This window comes from Apus apus, chromosome 2 (assembly GCF_020740795.1).
Source record: "Apus apus isolate bApuApu2 chromosome 2, bApuApu2.pri.cur, whole genome shotgun sequence".
NCBI lineage: Eukaryota > Metazoa > Chordata > Aves > Apodiformes > Apodidae > Apus > Apus apus.
This window is the reverse complement of record NC_067283.1, coordinates 8,830,333-8,850,254: the sequence shown is the minus strand read 5'-3', so window position 1 is coordinate 8,850,254 and position 19,922 is coordinate 8,830,333. Positions and strand designations below refer to the sequence as shown.

Sequence of the window (19,922 nt, the reverse complement as noted above, 5' to 3'; positions counted from 1 at the left end):
AGCAACACAAATGTGGTGGACTTAACATCAAAGCGATGCAAAATCCACTGAAAACAACAGAAAGGCTCTGACTGAATCCAGAGGACTTTGAATCAAGGCCTACCAGGGTCAAATCCACTGTCCTAATAGGTTTTCTAAGGAGATCCTGTGGGAAACTGGAAAAAGGATTAAAATTTCTTGACTCCAGGGATTACTGAAATTTCAAGCTACTGCTTGTGCAAAATCATTGGTTCAACTCCAGCTTCTTTCTCCTTCCAGCCCATGAGACAGAGGCACAGGAGCACAGAGCTTTGTGGTTGCACAAAGAAGCCTTTGCACCCAAGAACCCTCCCTCTCTCTGTCCTCCCAGGAAAGATGCTCCAGAAATCCATCTGAAGTAAAAATGATCGATGTTACTACTGCCTGCCCAGAAAGAAGCTGCACTAAGGAGTTCCTTACATCATCACCTGTCAGAGGATGGTGGGATTCAGATGCAAATCTTTCTGCTGCTCCCCAGTCCTTCCATGCTTGGAGATTAGTGTGCTAAATTGGTCATTGCATTACGTTATTCCTGAAAACAACCCAGAGACTGAAGATGGTAATGACCGTGGTAACCATCTTCTGCTTCTGCTTCTGGCCTCACATGTAACCAGTGCCTTGGTTTGCACAGGTTTCTGCACAAAATTCAGAACTTTGGCCTTAGTCTAGAAAGCCCCTTGTGGCTTGAGATGAGTTACCAGATTTCCTGAACTGTCACACGATCCAGCTGCAGATGTGATGGATGGAAGGTGTCCTTCTGAGGTTTTCTGATGTTAATATAAGTAACATCATTAGTTGCCTGGGCAGAGGATTGGGTCCTTCTCCGTTCATCAGGAAGTATTAGCTGATGGAACATCCTGAGCTTTCTTCTCTGCTGCTTCTCTTGGAAAGGACAGGGTTTTGTTAAGCTTTCAGGAACATTTCAGAGTCCTTTTTTTCTGCTATCAAGGTGTTTTAGAGGGAAAGGACATAAATGAGCAATGTGATAGATATGGGGAGCTCTTCTTTTGGTTGGGTAACAGATGAGGCATATGGGTAATTTATTGCACTATAATTGTGTTATGTGATATCGATGCTGCAGTATTAATGACTGCAAAGTGCCCAGATTGATTCAGATGGCCATTTACTGTCATTATGACAAATCTAAATAAATAAATAAGAGCAATTGAATTGATGTACCTAAGAAGTGTTTCCAAGTCACCCAGTGACATATATGTAGGCACTTCTCAACTGAGAGCGACTCAAACAATATCAGTTTTGTAATTGGGGTCAGAAAGAAGCAGAACAATTAAGTCATTTTCAGTCATATACAATATATTAGGAACTGTTTTAACAAGCACATTGCTAACCCGACTGGCATGAATAAAGCATTTTAAAAAGCTGGGGTGTAAATATGCCAGGAAAAAAGAAAGAAAACATGTAAACGGTGCTAAAAAATAGTCTGCAAATGTAAGGAAACAAGAAAAACTAAGACAATCATGCAAATACCTCTCCTGCTACCATGGCCCAGTGAATGCAGTGGTTACCATGGCTGGATCTGGCTATGAGGTGGACTTTGGAGGGCAAGCTTTGTTTCTGATCTCTGCCCAAACAGAGAGCCTTGATCCAGTCTGTTGGTTTGTGTACTTTGGGCAAGCCAACCTCACACTGCAAGAGACAGCAAGCTAAGTCTGAATTTCTCTCATGCCTTCAGGTTTCTCTTAGCATCCCCTCTCTGGCTGTCATATCATACAGACTCAGAGATGTATTGTTACTTGATATTCCAAAAGATGACTCTGCACTTTTCCCTAAAATGCAAGAACAGTGCAAGTCAGACAGCCAGCATTACTTGCATTTTTTCAATGTTATTTATGTATCTGCTTTTTTTTTTCCCTTTTTTTTTTTTTTTCTGAAGGGAAAACAGCCCCTTAAAATGTACTTCTTGCTAAAAGGTAATTCTTACATTAACCATTTGTGGAGAGTATTGGTATTTACCAAGCATAGGCTCTTTTTTATGTTAAACACTTTTATTAGCTTCAATAATCATTGTTACTGAAAGCAATGAGAGCAAGTCTGGTGAAATAAATAATTTCTTCACACTCAGGGGTACATTTGAGAATAGGTGGGACCCCAAGACAGCCAAGTAACAACCTACTCAGATTGATTTACATGGGAGAAAAATCCATTTTGGCTCTTCATACACCCACAACCTCTAATGATCATTGACTCACTTGCCTAGATAAATTCCTTAGATAAACAACCAAAACCCAAATTAACACACTAGCCATTAGTACTCCACTTAAGAATTTTTATAACAACAACAACAAGAAGAAAAAGATATGATATCTTTTGAGGGTTTATTCTTAGCAAGGTTCATGTGATGCAAACATTGGATCTAAGTCACCCGCCAAAAACCAGGAAAGCAAGTAAACATTACAACTGGGACTAAACACAGGATAGTCTAGAATTCATGGCTTGTGCTTAAGCAGCTCCATTTCAATATCTCTTAATTTTATGGGTCATCAGAAGCTTGAGATATATATGTCATGATTACTTCTCAGCTCCATGCACTTGGATAAGCTCACACACACACATCAGAATTCATTGCACAGAAGGACAAGAAAATAACTTTCACATATTAGTTGTAATGTTGCCTGCTATTAAAAATATATAAAGTTAGAAAACATGACCATTTCTTTTATTCTGGTTTTTTTGTTTTGGTTTTCTTTGTTTTTAAACTTAACACCTGCTTTCAAGCTTCCACTCCTGGGGGCTGCAGAAAGCTGGGTAAGCTGTGAGTAAGATGCTCGGAGGTTACTCCCAACATCGAGCTCCCCTAGTGGCTGCTTCCCTCCCACCTCCCCTGCGTGGATACAAACACCTCGGTTGGGATTTTCCCCACTACTCATGACCAGAAGGAAGTGGCTGAAAAAGGGATGCAGATCACAATTCAGGAAACAAACAAACAAACAAAAAGTTATAAACATTCCTACCTGGGGTTTCTGGCATGGGAAAATGTTGAGTTATTCAAGAAGTAAGAAGGCAGATAAATCTAAGGGTTTCTCTCTAAATCCATAGACACTATATATTGCCCTGTGGAGGATATAAGGAATATTGTGGAAAGCTCTGCTACAAAGTTTGGGTCAACAGCAAATGTACACACCAAATATAGATAACAATGTCTAATGAATCATGCTGCCCACGTTATTTTTTGCGTGTATGATGGAAGGCTTTATTGACCATATTCAATCCAATGATTAGCATTAATCCAGAAGCAGATGGATATGAAAACTGCAAAATCAATGCATGTAGACAGAGTTACTCTGGAAAGCAACCATTTTATGCTTCTCCATATGCACAGAGTATTTTTTTCCTGTAGCAGCAATACTTATAAACTGTTGCCTGACTAAGGGCGAATCAAAGCAGATACCAGGCTTTGGCTCTGTGACTCCTTGACTTTTTCTGACAAACAAAAATGGGTGGAAAACTCTTAGTGCCAAGTCTTCTGGTTTTCAGAAGGAAGTTCCAAGGAATAAGAGCTGTTCCGCTTGTTACTGTAAAGGTACAGTTGCCAGCTAACTAGTAATTCTGAACTGAAATTTTTAACTTTGATTTCCAAGATACCACCAGGATAGGCAACAAGGGATGTGTAACAGTTCTTTTAAATAAAGTAGTTTAACATATTCATGAAGGAGCGTGGGGTATATAAAAGAAACAAACAAAGCTTCAGATGAAAAGCCAGCCTGAGTTTCCTTCCATTTACATCAGTTTTGTTCTAGCAAAAGCTCTGATTTCACTGAAGTTATTTGTGATTTACTTCTCTGTCAATGATCACTTTGGTCCCAAATTTATTGGGAAACATCACAGGTGAAAAGAAGTTACAAGGATGAAACTTTAACATTCTAAAAATCAATGATTTATTTAAAATCTATATTTTAAGGGTGAGCAAAACCAGTGGCTGCTAAGGGTGTTAACTAAGTAAGATCCAGTTAAAGGCTATGCAAATATTTGTGTTTCTAGTTTTCTGAGGGTAACATCTTGTATTGTGGGATTCATCAACCAAAATATACTGGCACAAGAAAACTCAGGGAGCCTAAAATGGCCAGTGAGCAACCTCAGTTGTGCAGTCTAAACCCTTCTCTGTCTTTATGCAGACCAAACAGCTGGCAGCAAGTCCAGATTTAAGAAAAAAGAAAAAAAAATAGAAAAAAAAAAGACAAACAATAACTGAGATTCTCAAATAGCTTGGCCTGGGCGCACCCACTGCTGCCCCTTCTCAGCCTGGGCTCTGTGGGGTTGGCCCAGGCCAGTGTGACCCCCCAGCCTCATCCATGGCCCTGAAGGATGGGGGAATCCTTGGAGCAGGCATGGAGTTTGGAGGAGTCTCTTAAAGAGCTGGTACATCAGTGAAGAAAGCTGGGCCATGGGGCTGTGATGGGTGCTTGCACCAGAGCAAGACAACAGAACTCTGTGGGGTCAGTGGTAGGTGCTCCTGGAACTGTGGTGCTTGCTGTACCCAGGAGACCAGGGATCCAGATGACCCACCGCCCCACCAGGGCTTTGAGGCCCAGCAGGGAGCCCAGTGACAGCTCTAAGAGGGAACTGGCTGTGTGGGCAGAGGTGGTGGAGCAAATTGGTCTGCACCCAGGAGCCCTCTGCAGCACCCTCACCCTGGGCAGCCCTGAAGAGACCCTGGGGGCTGCTCCCCATGGGGGGGCAGCAGTGGCTTTGGTTTATGGTGGTGTGGGGAGAGGGGTGCAGAGCATCTCACTGCATCCCCCCAGGGGACTGTGACAGCCCCATCCTCCCTCCCCAGGGAGCAAAAGAGCGGCCTGCAGGTTTGGAGGACAACAGAACGCAGCATTGATTTTTATAATCCACAACCGAGGGCTTAATCCCTCTAAAGAAGGCATCAGTGCCCGACTGGTGGCTGCTGTTGTTGCTTGGTTTGGGGTTTTTGCTGTTGTTGATGTTAACCGTGGGGCGGGCAGGGGCGGGTGCGGGTCGGGCCCTGGTGCTCCCTGCCCGCAGCAGCGCTGGGCTGGGGCGGGTGGGAGCCTGAGGTGCCAGCGACGGGAGACACGTCGGGGGGAACCTGCTCCGCTCCTTTCACCCGCGAGTGTGTGTCTGGGGAGCCTGGCGGGCTGTTTTTCCCCAGAAGCTGTGGCATTTAAAGAATAAAAATATAAAAATAAAATTTAAAAAAAAAAAAAAAGAAGAACATGAAAAGGAAAAAGAAAATCACAATTTCACGTGGGTAGGAGAGAGGCAGGAGCATCCCCGAGGCCCGGAGAGTGGCGAGGGCAGGCGGGCGGGAGCTCCGACCCGGCTACCCCCTACTCTGCCGTTTTCCCCGGCTTCCCCGATTCCTCCGGCCTCTCCCCACCCCCGGCTCCCTCCGGCTCCCCCCGCCCCTCTCCCAGCTCCCGGCGGGGCCGCAACCAGCTCCAGCCTGCGCTGAAACTGAGCAGACCCTCCCCGCACCCCCCAGCTCTGTTTTCTTTCACATCTAATTTGATAGGAGGGTGATTTCAAGCTTCCCACAGTTACAACTTTTCTTGATTTCTCCCTTTGCCTCCCCCCCAACCTCCCCGCGCATTTATTACTTGCATTTAATTAATTCCTTCTTTGCGTTTCCTCCCCTGTTAATCTTTGGGTGACTGCTTTGTACATATGGCAATCTGATAATGAGGGAGTTTATCCGTATTCTCCATACTTCTTCATTGCGATGTCCACCCGTCTAGTGCCTGGGATATCGATCATCTTTCCTTGGGGAGGGGGACAAGGTAAGAGGGGTGATAAAAGATTTGCAGTATCCCACACCATTAAGAATAGCTTTTATTCCTTGGCACTGTTTAATCAACTGTTATATCAAGTCATGCTGTTTAAGCAACCACATCAAAAGAACATACCCTCTTTTGTATAAATTATATATTCCTTGTATCTGTCTTCTCACATGCAAGCAGACAGGGAGATAAAGCTTAAGTTTGTTTTTTAATAGCATGAAGCAGGTATTTAGCTGTTATACAACTTGTTTCTGCAGCTAAGTTGGTTGATAAAAACCTAGAAGACAAGCTGCTGATTCTCTGACTTTTTACCCACTCCCAAGTCAAAACTCCTAAATTTAAAGTGGAATAAGATAGATCAATGATTCACTGAAACTCTTCAAAGAAATATAAATAACAGAAGAAAAGTGCAGGCTAAAAGAGGGAAGAGCACCAGTTACAGTCGGTGTGAGAGCTTCTGATCACTTCTTTTGGCTCTTTTTCTGAAGTTTACGTAAAAAGACCTCTTAGTCCCTGGAAAGTCCTTGCTGTCCTGCTTGTTACAGTTTACGGATATACAACTTTTTTACCACTTAAAAGCTAATTTTGAAGTCCATTTTCACATGGTTTAAGTTGATTGCGACTCAGCTCGATGTCACAGACCGGAAAACTCCCCTATAATTGCTCCTTCCAAGGAGGGTTTTTTTTTTTTAAAAAAGAAAAAGTTGATTTTTATATTATTATTTTTTTCTGAGAGAGTGAGCTTTGAATTGCTTCAGTGGGTACTCCTGGCCGTTTTAATTACTCCTGAAAACTCCTGAAAGTTTCTGGATTCTAGAACAAATTCTGTTTTCTTAGGAGCAAAAGTAAACGAGCTCTCTACAGTCAGATAAGTGTTTGTTCATATGGGACTCTGCTTTTCTGTCTAACCTGCTCTATCAGCCTCATCTCTGCAATTTTGCTCGTCTCTCAACACCTTTGTCTGATTAGTAGCTTTTGGTGATCGGGATAAAGACATCACTTGCCACGCTGCATGAGATAACAATTAATTTAACATTAAACTTATCCCCTTTCCATTCACTTTGCTTGGATCGATCTCTGTTAATTGTGTTTGCGGATGCTTTCAGCACTATGCTTTTCTTAAAAACTTAATGACACCCCGCAAGGAGGTGTAAGAGTCTAAAACGTTCCTCTTCGACTTCGACCAAAGAAACAAAGAATACAGCCCCAGCGTGCTCGGGAGAGCATCTATTTTTAATCAGTTGACTTTTCATGCACTTCTGAAGATACAGTATTATTTTAAACTGGGTGATAGTCCTGGTTTTATATGTATTTTTTTTAAGTGCCATTTAGCTCTCTCCGCACTGCAGTTGTGTGATACACAGGTCAGACACGCTAACTTCATACAACTGCCGCCTAGCATCAGACTGACTTGTTTCTTGCCTTTAAAGTAGTGATTTCTCAGCTAAAAGGCGAGTATGTTTAAAAATGTATGTCTTGAGGAGGGTGAGCAATCTCCCTGTTCAGGGGGGAGAAACCTGTTACAAAGCCACTTAGGTGGGTGCGCTCTTAAACCTCATTATTCCCCACCTGGGCTTCAGTATTTCCCCAATACGTTTCTATTTGTCCGGGTCCCCGATAATTCGGCATTTTATTTAACCGCAACTGTCCTCAGAAACTTGACTTGCACTGAGGCAGCCTGATAATCTTATTTATTTATTTATTTATTTATTTATTTATTTATTTCTCTCTTTCACAGAGTCATCTGTTCCTCTTGCTGACAAATGTACCATTCTGCCAAGAAAGTTTTTTTTTGGGGGGAAAAAAAAGAGAGAGAGAAAAAATAAATAAAAAAATAAAAAGGAAAGAAAAAAAAAAAAAGAAAAGAAAGAAAAAAAACCCAAACAACAGCGTGTAATTGATGTTATCCCAAGAAAGCGCGATCTCCACCCCTCTCAGCTCCAAGCCCTTCAGGTAAAAGGAAAAAAAAAAAAAATCTTTCAAGAATTTGTTGCCTTTTTGAGGGTTAAAACATCAGAAGACAAGCTTGTTTCGCCTTGGCCAATCAGCTCTCGGCCCTGGCAGCTATAATATAGAACTAAAGGCAGACTCCTCTCACAAGCGTCTTGCTTTGCTACCATTAAAATCAGACCCTTTTTTTGTCTCTCGATTGCTGTCTCCCGACCTAACTCCGATGTGTTCCGTTATCAGCGACCTAAAGCCTGCCATTCCAGCACCTGTCTTGCTAGGGATCGGTGGATAGTATACGATTCAGAAAGCAGACAAGGACATAGGAGGCGAGAGAGCACTAGAGAGACAGCCAGGGATAGGCACAGAGAGCTTTGAAGTAATTGGATTCAATGGACGAAATGCTGCTGTTGACAAGAATTCTCTTGGTGGGCTTCATCTGCGCTCTTTTAGTCTCCTCTGGGCTGACTTGTGGACCAGGCAGGGGCATTGGAAAAAGGAGACACCCCAAAAAGCTGACCCCTTTAGCCTATAAGCAGTTTATTCCCAATGTGGCAGAGAAGACCCTAGGGGCCAGTGGAAGATATGAAGGGAAGATCACAAGAAACTCCGAGAGATTTAAAGAACTAACCCCAAATTACAACCCTGACATTATTTTTAAGGATGAAGAGAACACGGGAGCTGACAGACTGATGACTCAGGTAGAGCCACAGAGATACCTGTATTTGTGTTTGTTAACCTCTCTGAGCAATCCTAAAGGACGCATCTGTCTTAGTATTTTTGAAAGCCCCCCCTTTCCCTCTCCCCCTCCTCCCCCCGCCCCTCCAAACTCGGCTAGTTTCCCCCATTGAATGTAAATACCATCTATCCAGACAAGTTAGCAGGGGCTGGAGCTGGAGCTATCTAGATATTTGGTGGGGTAATCTGTGTGATACTTACAGTCCTTACCGTGCCATGGCGTTCCCTGTAACTTGGTTAGAGATTGCTGTTTGCATTTGTCCCCAAGGATGCACTTTGATCAAACGAATTGCATACAGCTCAGAGGACCCCAAGTGTATAGTGACCGCCAGGCCACTCACTCATTATTACAAACGCAGTCCTCGCTTGCTACGCCTAATGACTTGATTTTTTTAATCTATTTTACTTAATTATTATTATTTTGCTTCATTTCATTTTAGTCTTTATTATTATTAATTTTCCTCTCGAGCATATTCTAAATTTAGTAGGCATGCAGTGGTGCACTCACAAAAGGCAGCTGAAGCCGGATCGACCATTCCTCTCCTGATTCCGTATTATATAGCTCGTATTGCAATACCATCATTTGCAATTGTGCCCATCAGAGCGTAAATATATTGATATTTCTTTAAGGATGCTCGCCGCCAATGCTCTGGTACTTCCATAGGGGAGGGACTTGCAACTTATCGGCATTGCATCACCTTCTGTTTTGAAAAATCTGATGGCACAAGGTTTACAACTGGGTAAATATTAGATCTCGGGTGGAATCAGATTGCGGAACCATTTTATGAAGAAAAAAAAAAGAGAGAGAGAGAGGGAGAGAGAGAGAACCTCTCCGAGAGTCACCTCATAATTATTATTCATGCTCAACAGAGAGCTCTATGAAGTCAATTGCTCTGCCAATCCCGGAGTTTCTGAAACTACATGCAATCTAGACACTGGAAATGGGTTTCCTCCAAATATAGGTCAACAGCGCTTTTTTAATATTAATACATTTAAGCCCCACCTTCAGTGCTAGAACAGGACTCGCCTGGAAGGACTAGGCGGGGAGTGGACGCGAGGAAGGGGGTGGGGGGTGGAATTTCCCAAACTCTCCCCGTTCCTCGGCCTGATTTTCCGCACGTTTGCCGGGTCTCCCGGGGCGAGGGACCGGCGGCCGCCACCATCTCCTCCCGACCACCTTAAATCGCACCGTACCTCGGAGCGCCGCGCCTCTGCCCGCCCGCCGCTGCCCCGCGCAGGGGCGCGGAGCGGTGCGGAGCGGTGCGGAGGGGCTGTCGGTCCTCGGCTCGGGCGCGGCGCGATCCGCGCCCCTTCTGCGCACCCGCGGTCCTCCGCCTCTCGCTGCCTGCGGTGCGAGGCGTGCGGCGAGGCAGCCGCATCTCTCGCATTTTCAGCTCCACTTACTCCCCTCGCGTATCGATCGCGGCGGCTCGGGTTTCTCCCTTCCCTTCGCAGCCCGGCGGCGGCGGCTCCGCGGGAGACGGGCTCCCGCCGGGGCTCTGCGCATCCCTCCCTCGCGAGTCTGCGCCGGTGCGTGTGCGCGGCGGAGCGGGGCGAGGCGGGGAGCCGGGAGCCGGTCGGGAGAGGTGGGCTGCGGGCCGGGGGAGCAGGGAGCAGGTCGGGGGAGGTGGGTTGCGGGCCGGGGGTGGAGTGCGAGCTGACCCCGGCCCCGCGGCTCTCCCGGGGCACGCCGCGCCGGCTACGCGGCTGGCCGCTCTCGCTGCATTAGCTGGCAGCATCTGAACTCCTGACCTTCTGTCAACTTCCCTCAGACGAACGAAACGAAAACAAATACTTCTCTTTTTTTTCCTTTTTTTTCCCTCCTTCAGTGCTTATTCCCGCGCCTTAGACACAAAAGGGGGGAGGTGGGCTGAGGGCAGCGGGGACGAAGGGGCCGCAACGCCGGCTGATCCAGCGGCTAAAGAAGGGAGAGAGGTGGGGGGACCAAGCCGGGCTCCTGCACCCCTCGGCGAGGCAGGGAGCGGGGAAGCGGAAAGGAGCTGGGGAGGAGGCGGAGAGGCTGCTGCCCTTGCCCACTGTCCCCCGGGCACGGCCGGGGCTGCAGCGCCCCGGGGTGCCCTCCTGCCGCCCGCCTCCCTGCCTTGCTTTCTCTCCCTCCCTCGGCCAGCAACCTCTCGTTAAACCCCAGCCTCTAAACGCCTGCTTCACGAGCCCTTCAACCATGGAGAGATCTTCCCTGAATAGAATCGTTAAACGTGCAGAATAGTTGCCGAGTGCATTAGCCGCTGGTTAATATTAACTCCAGAAGGGGGGGAGAAAAAAAAGAAAAAAAAAAAAAACAACCAAAACCCAAAACGCAAACAGAGGGAGGTAAGTCAGGTTCTCAACTTTGCAGGTGACAACAGCAGTTTGCTGAACGCTTCCCTCTCCCTCCCCCCCATCCCCGCCATTGGCTGGATCCGGGGGAGAGATAAGGAGGCCAGGTCAGTATGATAAAGCTGGAATTTGTATTAAATAAAATAGCAATCTCGTGTAATGCAGGCACACAACCTGTGCGTGATGTGAGGAATTTAGAGATCAGCCTGGCGTTTAGGAAGCCCACCAGGTTGTTTACACTGACAGGTACCTGTTAAGTGTTTCCTTCAAGCAATTCATTTGTGAAGAGATTAGGAGCTGGCAGGAGAGGGCTTGTTGAACAACTTTGCCTCCACACAAAGCGTTAGTGGGGGCAGCCCTGCTGAGCTTCACGGTGGCTGAACAGAATTGGGCTTGATTTGTGGCACACGACCCAATGAATTAATAAATAGTCTGGGCTTCACGGCTTTTGACTCTGACAATCCAGCTCAGGCAGTATAAAAGGGAGGAAAGTCCTTTAGGAGGTCGTTTCTTCTTGATTTCGCTCGAAGCCAGGAGCTGCTGCTGGCAGGGCCGGAGCGGCTTAAGCCCCGCACCGCTGCCCGCACCGCTGCCCGTTCGTCAGCGCGGGGCAAGACACCGCCGTGCCGCGCAGTGTTGCCGCCTTATCAGTAGCTGAAACGTTTGATCCTTGGCCCCCTTGCCCCTGTAAATCAGCGGAGGAGCGTATCCATCCTCTCAGGTGTGCGGGGGGTGGGGATGGGGGGGAAACATCAGACTTCCTTGTGCTGCTGCGCTTTGTTGAGGGGAACTATGCCGAAACCTAGACATTGGCTCTTTCTAGAAAACTGTAGGCCAGAGAGTCCAACGTGAGCTTACGATTGAGTTTTATATCTCTCGGGGACCTGTGTATTGCTGGAATTGCTTTTTATGGCTGTTGATAGACAACATGGGAAGTTTCTTGTTGAGCAACCTTGTCACGTCCCTGCAAGAAGCGTCGTCGGGATAATGGGATAAGGTCTTTGCCTTTCTGGGAGCTGTGGAGAGAGGGCCTTTGCGGTCTGCTGTTGGGCGTGCTGGGAGCACACTGGGCAGAATGGTCCTGCAGAAGGCCAAGCATCCCGGTCAGGCCAGCACAAGTGCGGGAAGAGCAGCTTTACTGCATCCCTCCTGGCTTTAATCCCCATCGATATTTGCATCAAGCGAGCCACATCGTGCATAAGCCATGAGTTATTTTCATCTCAAAAAGGGGATGCAAAAGTTGTCAGCGTGTGTGTTTCTAACTTTGTACCTTTAGTCAAACTCTGATTTCGGCGCAGATTTTCCATCTCCGGGGGGCTGCGAGTCCTTTTCCCGTGCCGTCGGCTTGTTTATTCCCCACCTTAGCCAAAATAGGAATCCCCCTCAAACTTTCAGGGCTTCGTTCAGAGCTCACCTCTCTCCACCGCTGCACCTCCCCTCCCCACACCCCGCCGCCCTCATCTACTCGGGCCCCGCAGGCCCCCGGTGCTGCCGGACACGCTTCAGCCCCGAGGAAGGCCGGGGGCTCCGGGGGAGTGATGGAAAACCCTGTAGTGCTTCTCCACAGAGTTAGAAAACGTTTCGCTCCACACAAAGGGTCTCCTAGCTTGCATAGCATCCCTGCTTCGCTTAACTTCCCTCCTTGGCCCTCCCTTGCTTTTCATCTTCCCACTAAGAGCTATATTATTGTATGGATTTGCTCGGCTTTGTAGGCGAGCGCGGATGTATGTTTGAAGCGGAGTGAATGCTCCAACCCATGCTGCTTTGAGGGCTCTAATGAGTGATGGGCGAAGGGAGAGAAAAAGAAAAAAAAACAGCGCCCCTCCCTCCCTCCCATAAAGGCTGTTAACATGTATTGAGACCCCTTTCAACACAGAATTAAGCTGAAAAGACCCGGAGAGACATTCCGGGGTGGAAACCGTGACTCCAAGATATATGGCGAGTATTTGTTCTCGGCAGAAAGTTCGCTCTCTGGAAGGGGACAGGGCACTTAGAGGCAGGAATTTGCCCCGTGCAGGTGGCTTTGAACCGACACACTCAATCCCCAGTACCGGTGATGGGGCGGGGGAGTCCTCCGGCACCCGGAGGGGTCCCCCTGCCCCTGCGGCAGGTGCCGGGGGAGGGGGCAGCTCCTTCCCTGTGGGTCTTCGTGGTGTTTAGCCCCTCTTCCTCCCGTGTCCACAAGTTTCATCCTCCTCCTCTTCACCTGCCTCCCCGTCCCTCCCTGGCAGCAGGGGAGAAGATACTCAGCGCTGGCTCAGCTCGTCATGCTGAGCGCTTTGCGGGGACGGGGGAGAGTGAGAAACACACACGACTGCAGGCTCTTTGACTCGGGGGGGAGGACGGGATGCGGCCCTGGGGAGGGATGTGGGGGGTATAGATGGTGAAGGAGGGGGTCTGCTCCTGACTGAAGCAGTACCCCCCCACAATGCGCCCTTCCCCGTGTGCCCGTACCCCTGCAGCGCTGCAAGGACAAGCTGAACGCCCTGGCGATCTCGGTGATGAACCAGTGGCCCGGGGTGAAACTGCGGGTGACCGAGGGCTGGGACGAGGACGGCCACCACTCCGAGGAGTCCCTGCACTACGAGGGCCGTGCCGTGGACATCACCACCTCGGACCGGGACCGCAGCAAGTACGGCATGCTGGCCCGCCTGGCCGTCGAGGCCGGCTTCGACTGGGTCTACTACGAGTCCAAGGCGCACATCCACTGCTCTGTCAAAGCAGGTAAGGCGGACAGCCTGCCAGGGACAGGTCGCTGTCGGGAGGATCCCCTGGCCACTGCTCAAGCCCTCAGAGCCTTCCCGCCCTGCCCGGTGCCGCCCAGTCTCCCTCCACCCCACTGCGCAGTGTCCCCATCGCTCCTGCCCGCCCGGCCGGGGCTCCTCCAGGGGTGCGGAGCGGAAGGCGCAGCCTGCCTGCCCCCCTCTTAGTGATCCAGGGGGTGGGAAAGGAAAGGAAAGGAAAAGGGAAAAAAAAAAAATAACTAAAAAGGGGCAGGGTGTAAGGGGGAGCGGGGAACTCCCGGTCAGCTGCAGCACTTTTGGACATTTATCTGGGTAATTTTTTTTTTAATTTTTTTTTTTTTTTTTTTTTGCCCAGCCTTCCCACGAGCGCTGCGCCGCAGCCACACACCCTTCTCCTCCCCCCGTGGGATTTGCTGCTTTTCCCATCCAAACAGCATGTTCAACACAAACACTCGTGGCCGTCTCCAGCCGCCCCGCTGGCTGCACGCCTTACTCGCGATCGCTAATCTCGGAGTGGGAGCCAGCCAGGAAAATAAATAAGAAACGTGCCTTCTGCAGCGGTAGCCGCTAGGAAATTCCCAGATAGGGATACACATACAGATAATTTTTTCCCCTCCCCTGTGCTTACAACGCCACACGCTGTCTCAACCCGGGAACAGCTTGCAAGAAATCCCAGACCAGTCGAGTTCATTTCCTTGACACTTTTTTGGGGGAGCAAAAGGGTTGGCAAGTGCCAGCCACATTCCTCCACCCCCCATGTTCCTCCACCGGGCTGCAAGGCAGCTAAAGTGCTGTTCATCATCATCCCCTAGCCCAGCAGCCCGCTGGAAGTGTCAAGAAGCACTTGCTTGCAAAAAGAAAATAATGGGCTTTCTTTAAATATAGCTGTTTGCTTCAAAACCAGCAGCCCCAGGGCAGGGGATGGCCTTGCCATGCCTGTCTGCAAGAGGGTCTCATCCCCCCCAGCCCCAAGCTCCCCAGGGGCTGAGCCGAGGTGGGTCCATGTGAGGTTTGTCCTGAGGGCCCACTCCTGCTTTTGTTCGCCTCCCTGGTCCTTTCCAGCCCAAAGGAGGCCCTGCAAAGCTGTCAGCTGTGTGGGGATATGAAACATCCCTTTCAAGAGTCAAGACGGGCTTTACAGAGCAAGGTGCCTGATTGTGGCACTCAATGACCTTAGCCCAAGAGCACCCCCTAATCCACCCCCACGGGTATTTCATAAGAGAGGAGTAACCCCAAGCTGCTCATTGAGATTCGGCACACACGAACTGTGGGGCAGTAGTTAGAGGGTGTCAGGCAGGGTCGTGTGACTGTACCAGGCAGGCTGTAAGGGAGCAGGCTTGAATTCCATCCGCTCAGCCTGATTTCAAACTGTCCAAACCTCGTTTCATGACAGAGCATCTTATGAGAAGATTAAACCCCATAATGCCAGGCAGGAAGATTCTTTATCTAGATCTCTGTTTGCAAAAAGTATGATCCCGGAGACTGGAATGCAAAGAAGAGTTCCCCCAAGGCCTGAATTATTGTAACCAGGACAGAGGAGGGAGAGGCAGGGGTGGTAAAAGGGACATTGATAATGCGCTGCAGCAAGTATTTAGAGCAAGCTTCTACATTTAAAATTCAAATACAGATCTTGAGTGCCTTGGAAAAGTGGCTCTGCTGTGCAAATAGTGCTTGGAAGGTCCTGGGTTTTTTGGAGAGTATGTGTGTGAATTGGCACATAGGGTTTCTGCACCTGAACAAATAGGGAGAGGGAGAAAAGGGGGGGAAGAAGCTGGGAAAAAAATGGAAGTGTCCTCTCTTCCAAGAGTGTCTGCATTTATTACATGAATCAGAATGACAATGCTGATCCTTTATTGGATTTTAATTAGAAAACCCAAACAAGCACTGCTCAAAGAAGCAGATTTTCGCACCTCTGCCAATTCACTGGCGTGTTTGTAGAGCTGCTACACTACTAGATCTATTCATCAAGTCCCTGAATATGCAAACAAAGCTCAAGCCAGACCTTTACCACCAGCTTGTAGGAAGGTGTAGCTTGCTAGCAGAGGGCTCCACATAAAGAACATAGCTTGTTTGTTGCCATGTCCTCCTTGAAGAGGCCTTGGAGATCTTGCTGCTTCATTTCTGAAGGAGAAGTGATAAAGTCGTTAGCAAATCAATAACGGTCTAATTTTCACCCTTCCTGTCCTTCCTGAGAGAGTCATTAGGAGACACTCCAAAGGCTTATTTAAATCATAAGAGCTTCAGTACCAGCCACAGAGGCAGAATGTAAAATCTGACCACTTTTAGCAGATAAACCACCAGGACTCTAAACTGCTGTAGAGAGTAACCGGGAGAAACCAGGCGAGGGTGAGGGAGGAACGAGGAATGTCAACACATAGCAAGGACACTTGCTAGCATGACATACCGTGGGCTACAACCCAGTACAAGAAAAATCAGAGCTTTTAGAAATCCCTTGGCTAAGTCAGAGTCCAGCCTGGAACAGGAGAGAAGTCTTTTCCCACTGCTTTGCACATGGCTCTGCTTCCAGAAAGAGATTTGCAGGAGACACCAGAAATCTCATTGTTCTTTCTGCTTTCTCTAACCTGAGATTATTTCTCTCAGGAGCACTGTAAAGCAGCAGCAGTGGCAACAGCATTTAGTAGCTGAACTCCGAGTAACCCAGAAAGCTGGAGGAGAAAACAGGATGCATTTGGGTCTGGAACAGGCACGGGACTGCTTGGGGACCACTTGTCCTGGGGCAGGGAACAGCAACCTTCTTCCAGCAAAGGAGTTGCTTTTTTATTTTGTGAAAAGAGGAGTGAACCAGAAAAGTGGAGGTGCCACGCAGGGATGTTATCAGGGATGACATGTGCCCCAGCAGCCACCATGGCAAGCAGGAGGGCAGTGAGGGCTTGGGGGGCAACACAGGGTTATGCACAGGCCGATGGAGGGGGTCTTGGGAAATGTGGGTTGTTGTTTTCCAGTGAGGTGATGTGCAAATTGGTGTGGTCCTTGGGGCAAAGTCCCTTCCTGCTCACTGCTGTTTGCTGCCCTAGGTGGGCATTGTGAGCATGGACACTCACCTGGAGGAGGAGAAACCTTATTCCAGCATTATCACTCAGCTTTGAAAACCTGCTAGTTATCCACCATCAGGTGTCAGGGCCAGGGCAAACAGTATCCAAGTGGAAAGCTCTTCCAGAATAGATTTGTTCTGGAACAGCTTTTTTGAAGGAAAAACATTTTGGCCCATCTCCTGAACAAGAAAAATGGTCCTTTTAACTCCTAACCCAAAAGGAGATGCAGCAGCTCAAGTCTGGCAGGAATCATAGAATCATAGAATGGCTAGGGCTGGAAGGAACCTCAAAGATCATCTAGTTCCAACCCCCCTGCATGGGCAGGGACACCTCCTACCAGATCAGGCTGCTCAAGGCCCCATCCAGCCAGGCCTTGAACACTTCCAGGGAGGGGGCTTCCACAGCCTCCCTGGGCAACCTGTTCCAGCATCTCACCACCGTCACAGGGAAGAACTTTTTCCTAATGTCCAACCTGAATCTCCCCTTTTTAAGCTTCAAACCACTGCACCTTGTCCTCTCACTACACACCCGTGTAAAAAGCCCTACCCCAGCTTTCTTGTAGGCCTTCTTCAGATATTGGAAAGTAGCTATAAGATCACCATGGAGCCTCCTCTTCTCTAGGCTGAACAATCCCAACTTCCTCAGCTTATAAAGGGGAAGGGAACTCTCATGAGACCCACTGAGAGCAAATGGGCCAAGCTGGTAAATGAGGATGGAGGAATCTGGATGGGGAGCAAGGCCACATCATGCACTCTTGGGTGGGCAGGGATGGCTGGGGAAGTGGTGCCTGCCCCTGTAACCCTATGTCCCCATACCCCAGGCAAGCAGGTGCTCCCTCTAACACAACTGTGCCTCTCTCTCCTTGCACAGAAAACTCAGTGGCTGCCAAATCAGGGGGTTGTTTCCCCGGCTCGGCCACGGTGCACCTGGAGCAAGGAGGCACCAAGCTGGTGAAGGACCTGAGCCCCGGGGACCGGGTGCTGGTGGCTGACGCGGAGGGCCGGCTGCTCTACAGTGACTTCCTCGCTTTCCTCGACCGGGAGGACGGTTCCCAGAAGCTCTTCTATGTCATCGAGACCCGGCAGCCCCGGGCCCGGCTGTTGCTGACGGCCGCCCACCTCCTCTTCGTGGCCCCCCAACACAACCAGTCGCAGGAGGGGACCCTCAGCAGCCGGGCACTCTTCGCCAGCCGCGTTCGGCCGGGCCAACGAGTCTACGTGTTGGGCGAGGGCGGGCGGCAGCTCCTGCCAGCAGCCGTGCACAGCGTCGCGCTGCGGGAGGAGGCCTCGGGGGCTTACGCCCCGCTCACCGCCCAGGGCACCATCCTCATCAACCGGGTGCTGGCCTCCTGCTACGCGGTCATCGAGGAGCACAGCTGGGCACACTGGGCCTTCGCTCCCTTCCGCCTGCTCCAGGGGATGCTGGCCACCCTCTGCCCCTCCGCCGGGGGGGCCCTGGTGGATGCCCCCCCTGCCCCCGGCATCCACTGGTACTCTCGCCTCCTCTACCACATCGGCAGCTGGGTGCTGGATAGTGACTCTCTGCACCCGCTGGGCATGGTGGTGCCGTCCAGCTGAGAGCATCCCCAGCCATCCTGGCCACCCGCTGGCCTCCGAGGGAGAGACAGACACAGAGAGAGAGAGAGAGAGACAGAGAGAGAGAGAGGAAGGATAACAGAAGGAGAAAAGAAAAAAAAAAAAAAAGAAGAAAAAAAAAGAAAAGAAAAACCTAAAAGAAAAAAAAAAAAGAGGAAAAAAATACATATTTTTAAAAGAGAGCACGGATTAAGACTTAAAAATAATAATAATAAAAATAATAATAATTAAGTAGGACAGTCCAAAGTAGACTTTAAGGGAAACAAAGACCCCAGGAAGTTCTGTTCTGTTTAGTTTATAAATATATATATATTTTTATTTGTTCTTTTTTTTGTTGTTGTTTTGTTTTTTTGTTTTGTTTTGGTTTTTTGCTGTTTTTTTTCCTCCTCTCCTGGATATTTATTTCTTTGGTATTTTGAATAGATGTTTTAAATGATATGAACCGGACCTTCAAGAGCCTTAAATAGTTTCTTTGATAATTTATTATCATGTGAACTGTACTCACAGGGAAAAAAATTATTTTGTGAGGCCAAGCAAAACTGCGCAGAGTCTATTTTTCTACATGTCATGTGTGTCCTGACTTTCAGAAAGCAAAATTCTGTACTTTCTCATCTCTCCATTACATTGCTCCTTCATTTCAGCAAGTCTAAAAAACAAGCAACCAACCAACCACACAAAAAAAGACAAACTTCATGGAGGTCCGTAAATTATATTTTTATACACAGAATTGTAAATTAGATTTTTTTGAGAGATCAATGCTGAACTGAATCACATTTCGTTTTTTGAAATAGTGTAAAATATGAGAATATATTATTTTAATTTAAATAGTTTCAGATGTAACGTCATTTCCTGTATTGTTTTCCATGTTTTGCTTTGTAAAAACACCATTTAGGCCACACTCATGGAAGTCAAGACTGTTACACAAACTTTTTATTTGCAAAAACCGTAAGAAACTTTGTTATTTTTAACTTCAAAAAAGAAATTTATTAGAAAATAATATTTTTTAAAAAGCGCACACGGCGGCAATTCTGTGATGATGGAGTCAGTAGTTTGTACAGAGGGGAGAAAAGGATGTTTTGCATTAATAAATTGAGAAATAACTGCTGTAAATTTACTAAAATGTATTTTTGAATATTTTGTAATAGTTTTAATAGTTTTATAGAAATAAAATGTGCCATGCACAGTCTGGTTAGTATATAATAACTAAGAGTTCCTGGTGCATCCCATTTTTTTTTCCTTTTTGCTTATTGGTTTAGGAAACATGATGCCTAAAGGAGTGCCCGTTACTTTATTTAGATGTGTTGCTTACGATTTTTAATTTTGGTACTTTAATTTAGGAAACGAACCCATCACATCCGCTCGTAATCTGGAATCTCTTGTACTAACAATAGAACCTCACTTATTTGCATGAGCCACCAGGAGACGCGCTTCCCTTTGCCGGAGCCCCGGTCCAGAGACCACAGACATCTCTTAAAAATGATTTCTGAGGCTGTTAAACCAACTTTGCCCTTTTGCAGCAGGTGAATCTGAAGGCAGCAGCTGCCTTCCCCTCACGGCGGTGCCGGAGTTTTAACTGTGGGTGCCTGGAAGATGGAAATCTAGGGGAGCAACACTGACTTTGGTGAATTAACTGTGATTCGTGTGGTTGGTGCTGGAAGAACGAGCTGGCCATCGGATTTCTCTGGCCACCTTGCCCGAGTTACAATGTGGGGCTTGGGGCCACCA

The 19,922-nt window shown here is 48.0% G+C and overlaps 1 protein-coding gene across 1 annotated transcript; it reads left to right on the top strand.

Moving 5' to 3' along the window:
• Nucleotides 1-7,907: 7,907 nt before the first annotated feature.
• Nucleotides 7,908-18,279, top strand: SHH (sonic hedgehog signaling molecule). Its single transcript, XM_051611974.1, has 3 exons — nucleotides 7,908-8,431; nucleotides 13,268-13,529; nucleotides 17,473-18,279. The coding sequence occupies exons 1-3, from the start codon at nucleotides 8,123-8,125 to the stop codon at nucleotides 18,177-18,179; spliced, it is 1,278 nt and encodes a 425-aa protein (XP_051467934.1). The 5' UTR covers nucleotides 7,908-8,122; the 3' UTR covers nucleotides 18,180-18,279.
• The last annotated feature ends 1,643 nt before the right edge of the window (nucleotides 18,280-19,922 follow it).

What these genes read in the sequence shown, in the direction of transcription:
- SHH (XM_051611974.1), top strand. Translation starts at nt 8,123, where the DNA reads ATGGACGAAATGCTGCTGTTGACAAGAATTCTCTTGGTGGGCTTCATC. An exon ending in CTGACAGACTGATGACTCAG is followed by an intron (nt 8,432 to 13,267) that starts GTAGAGCCACAG and finishes GTACCCCTGCAG; the next exon opens with CGCTGCAAGGACAAGCTGAA. An exon ending in CCACTGCTCTGTCAAAGCAG is followed by an intron (nt 13,530 to 17,472) that starts GTAAGGCGGACA and finishes CTCCTTGCACAG; the next exon opens with AAAACTCAGTGGCTGCCAAA.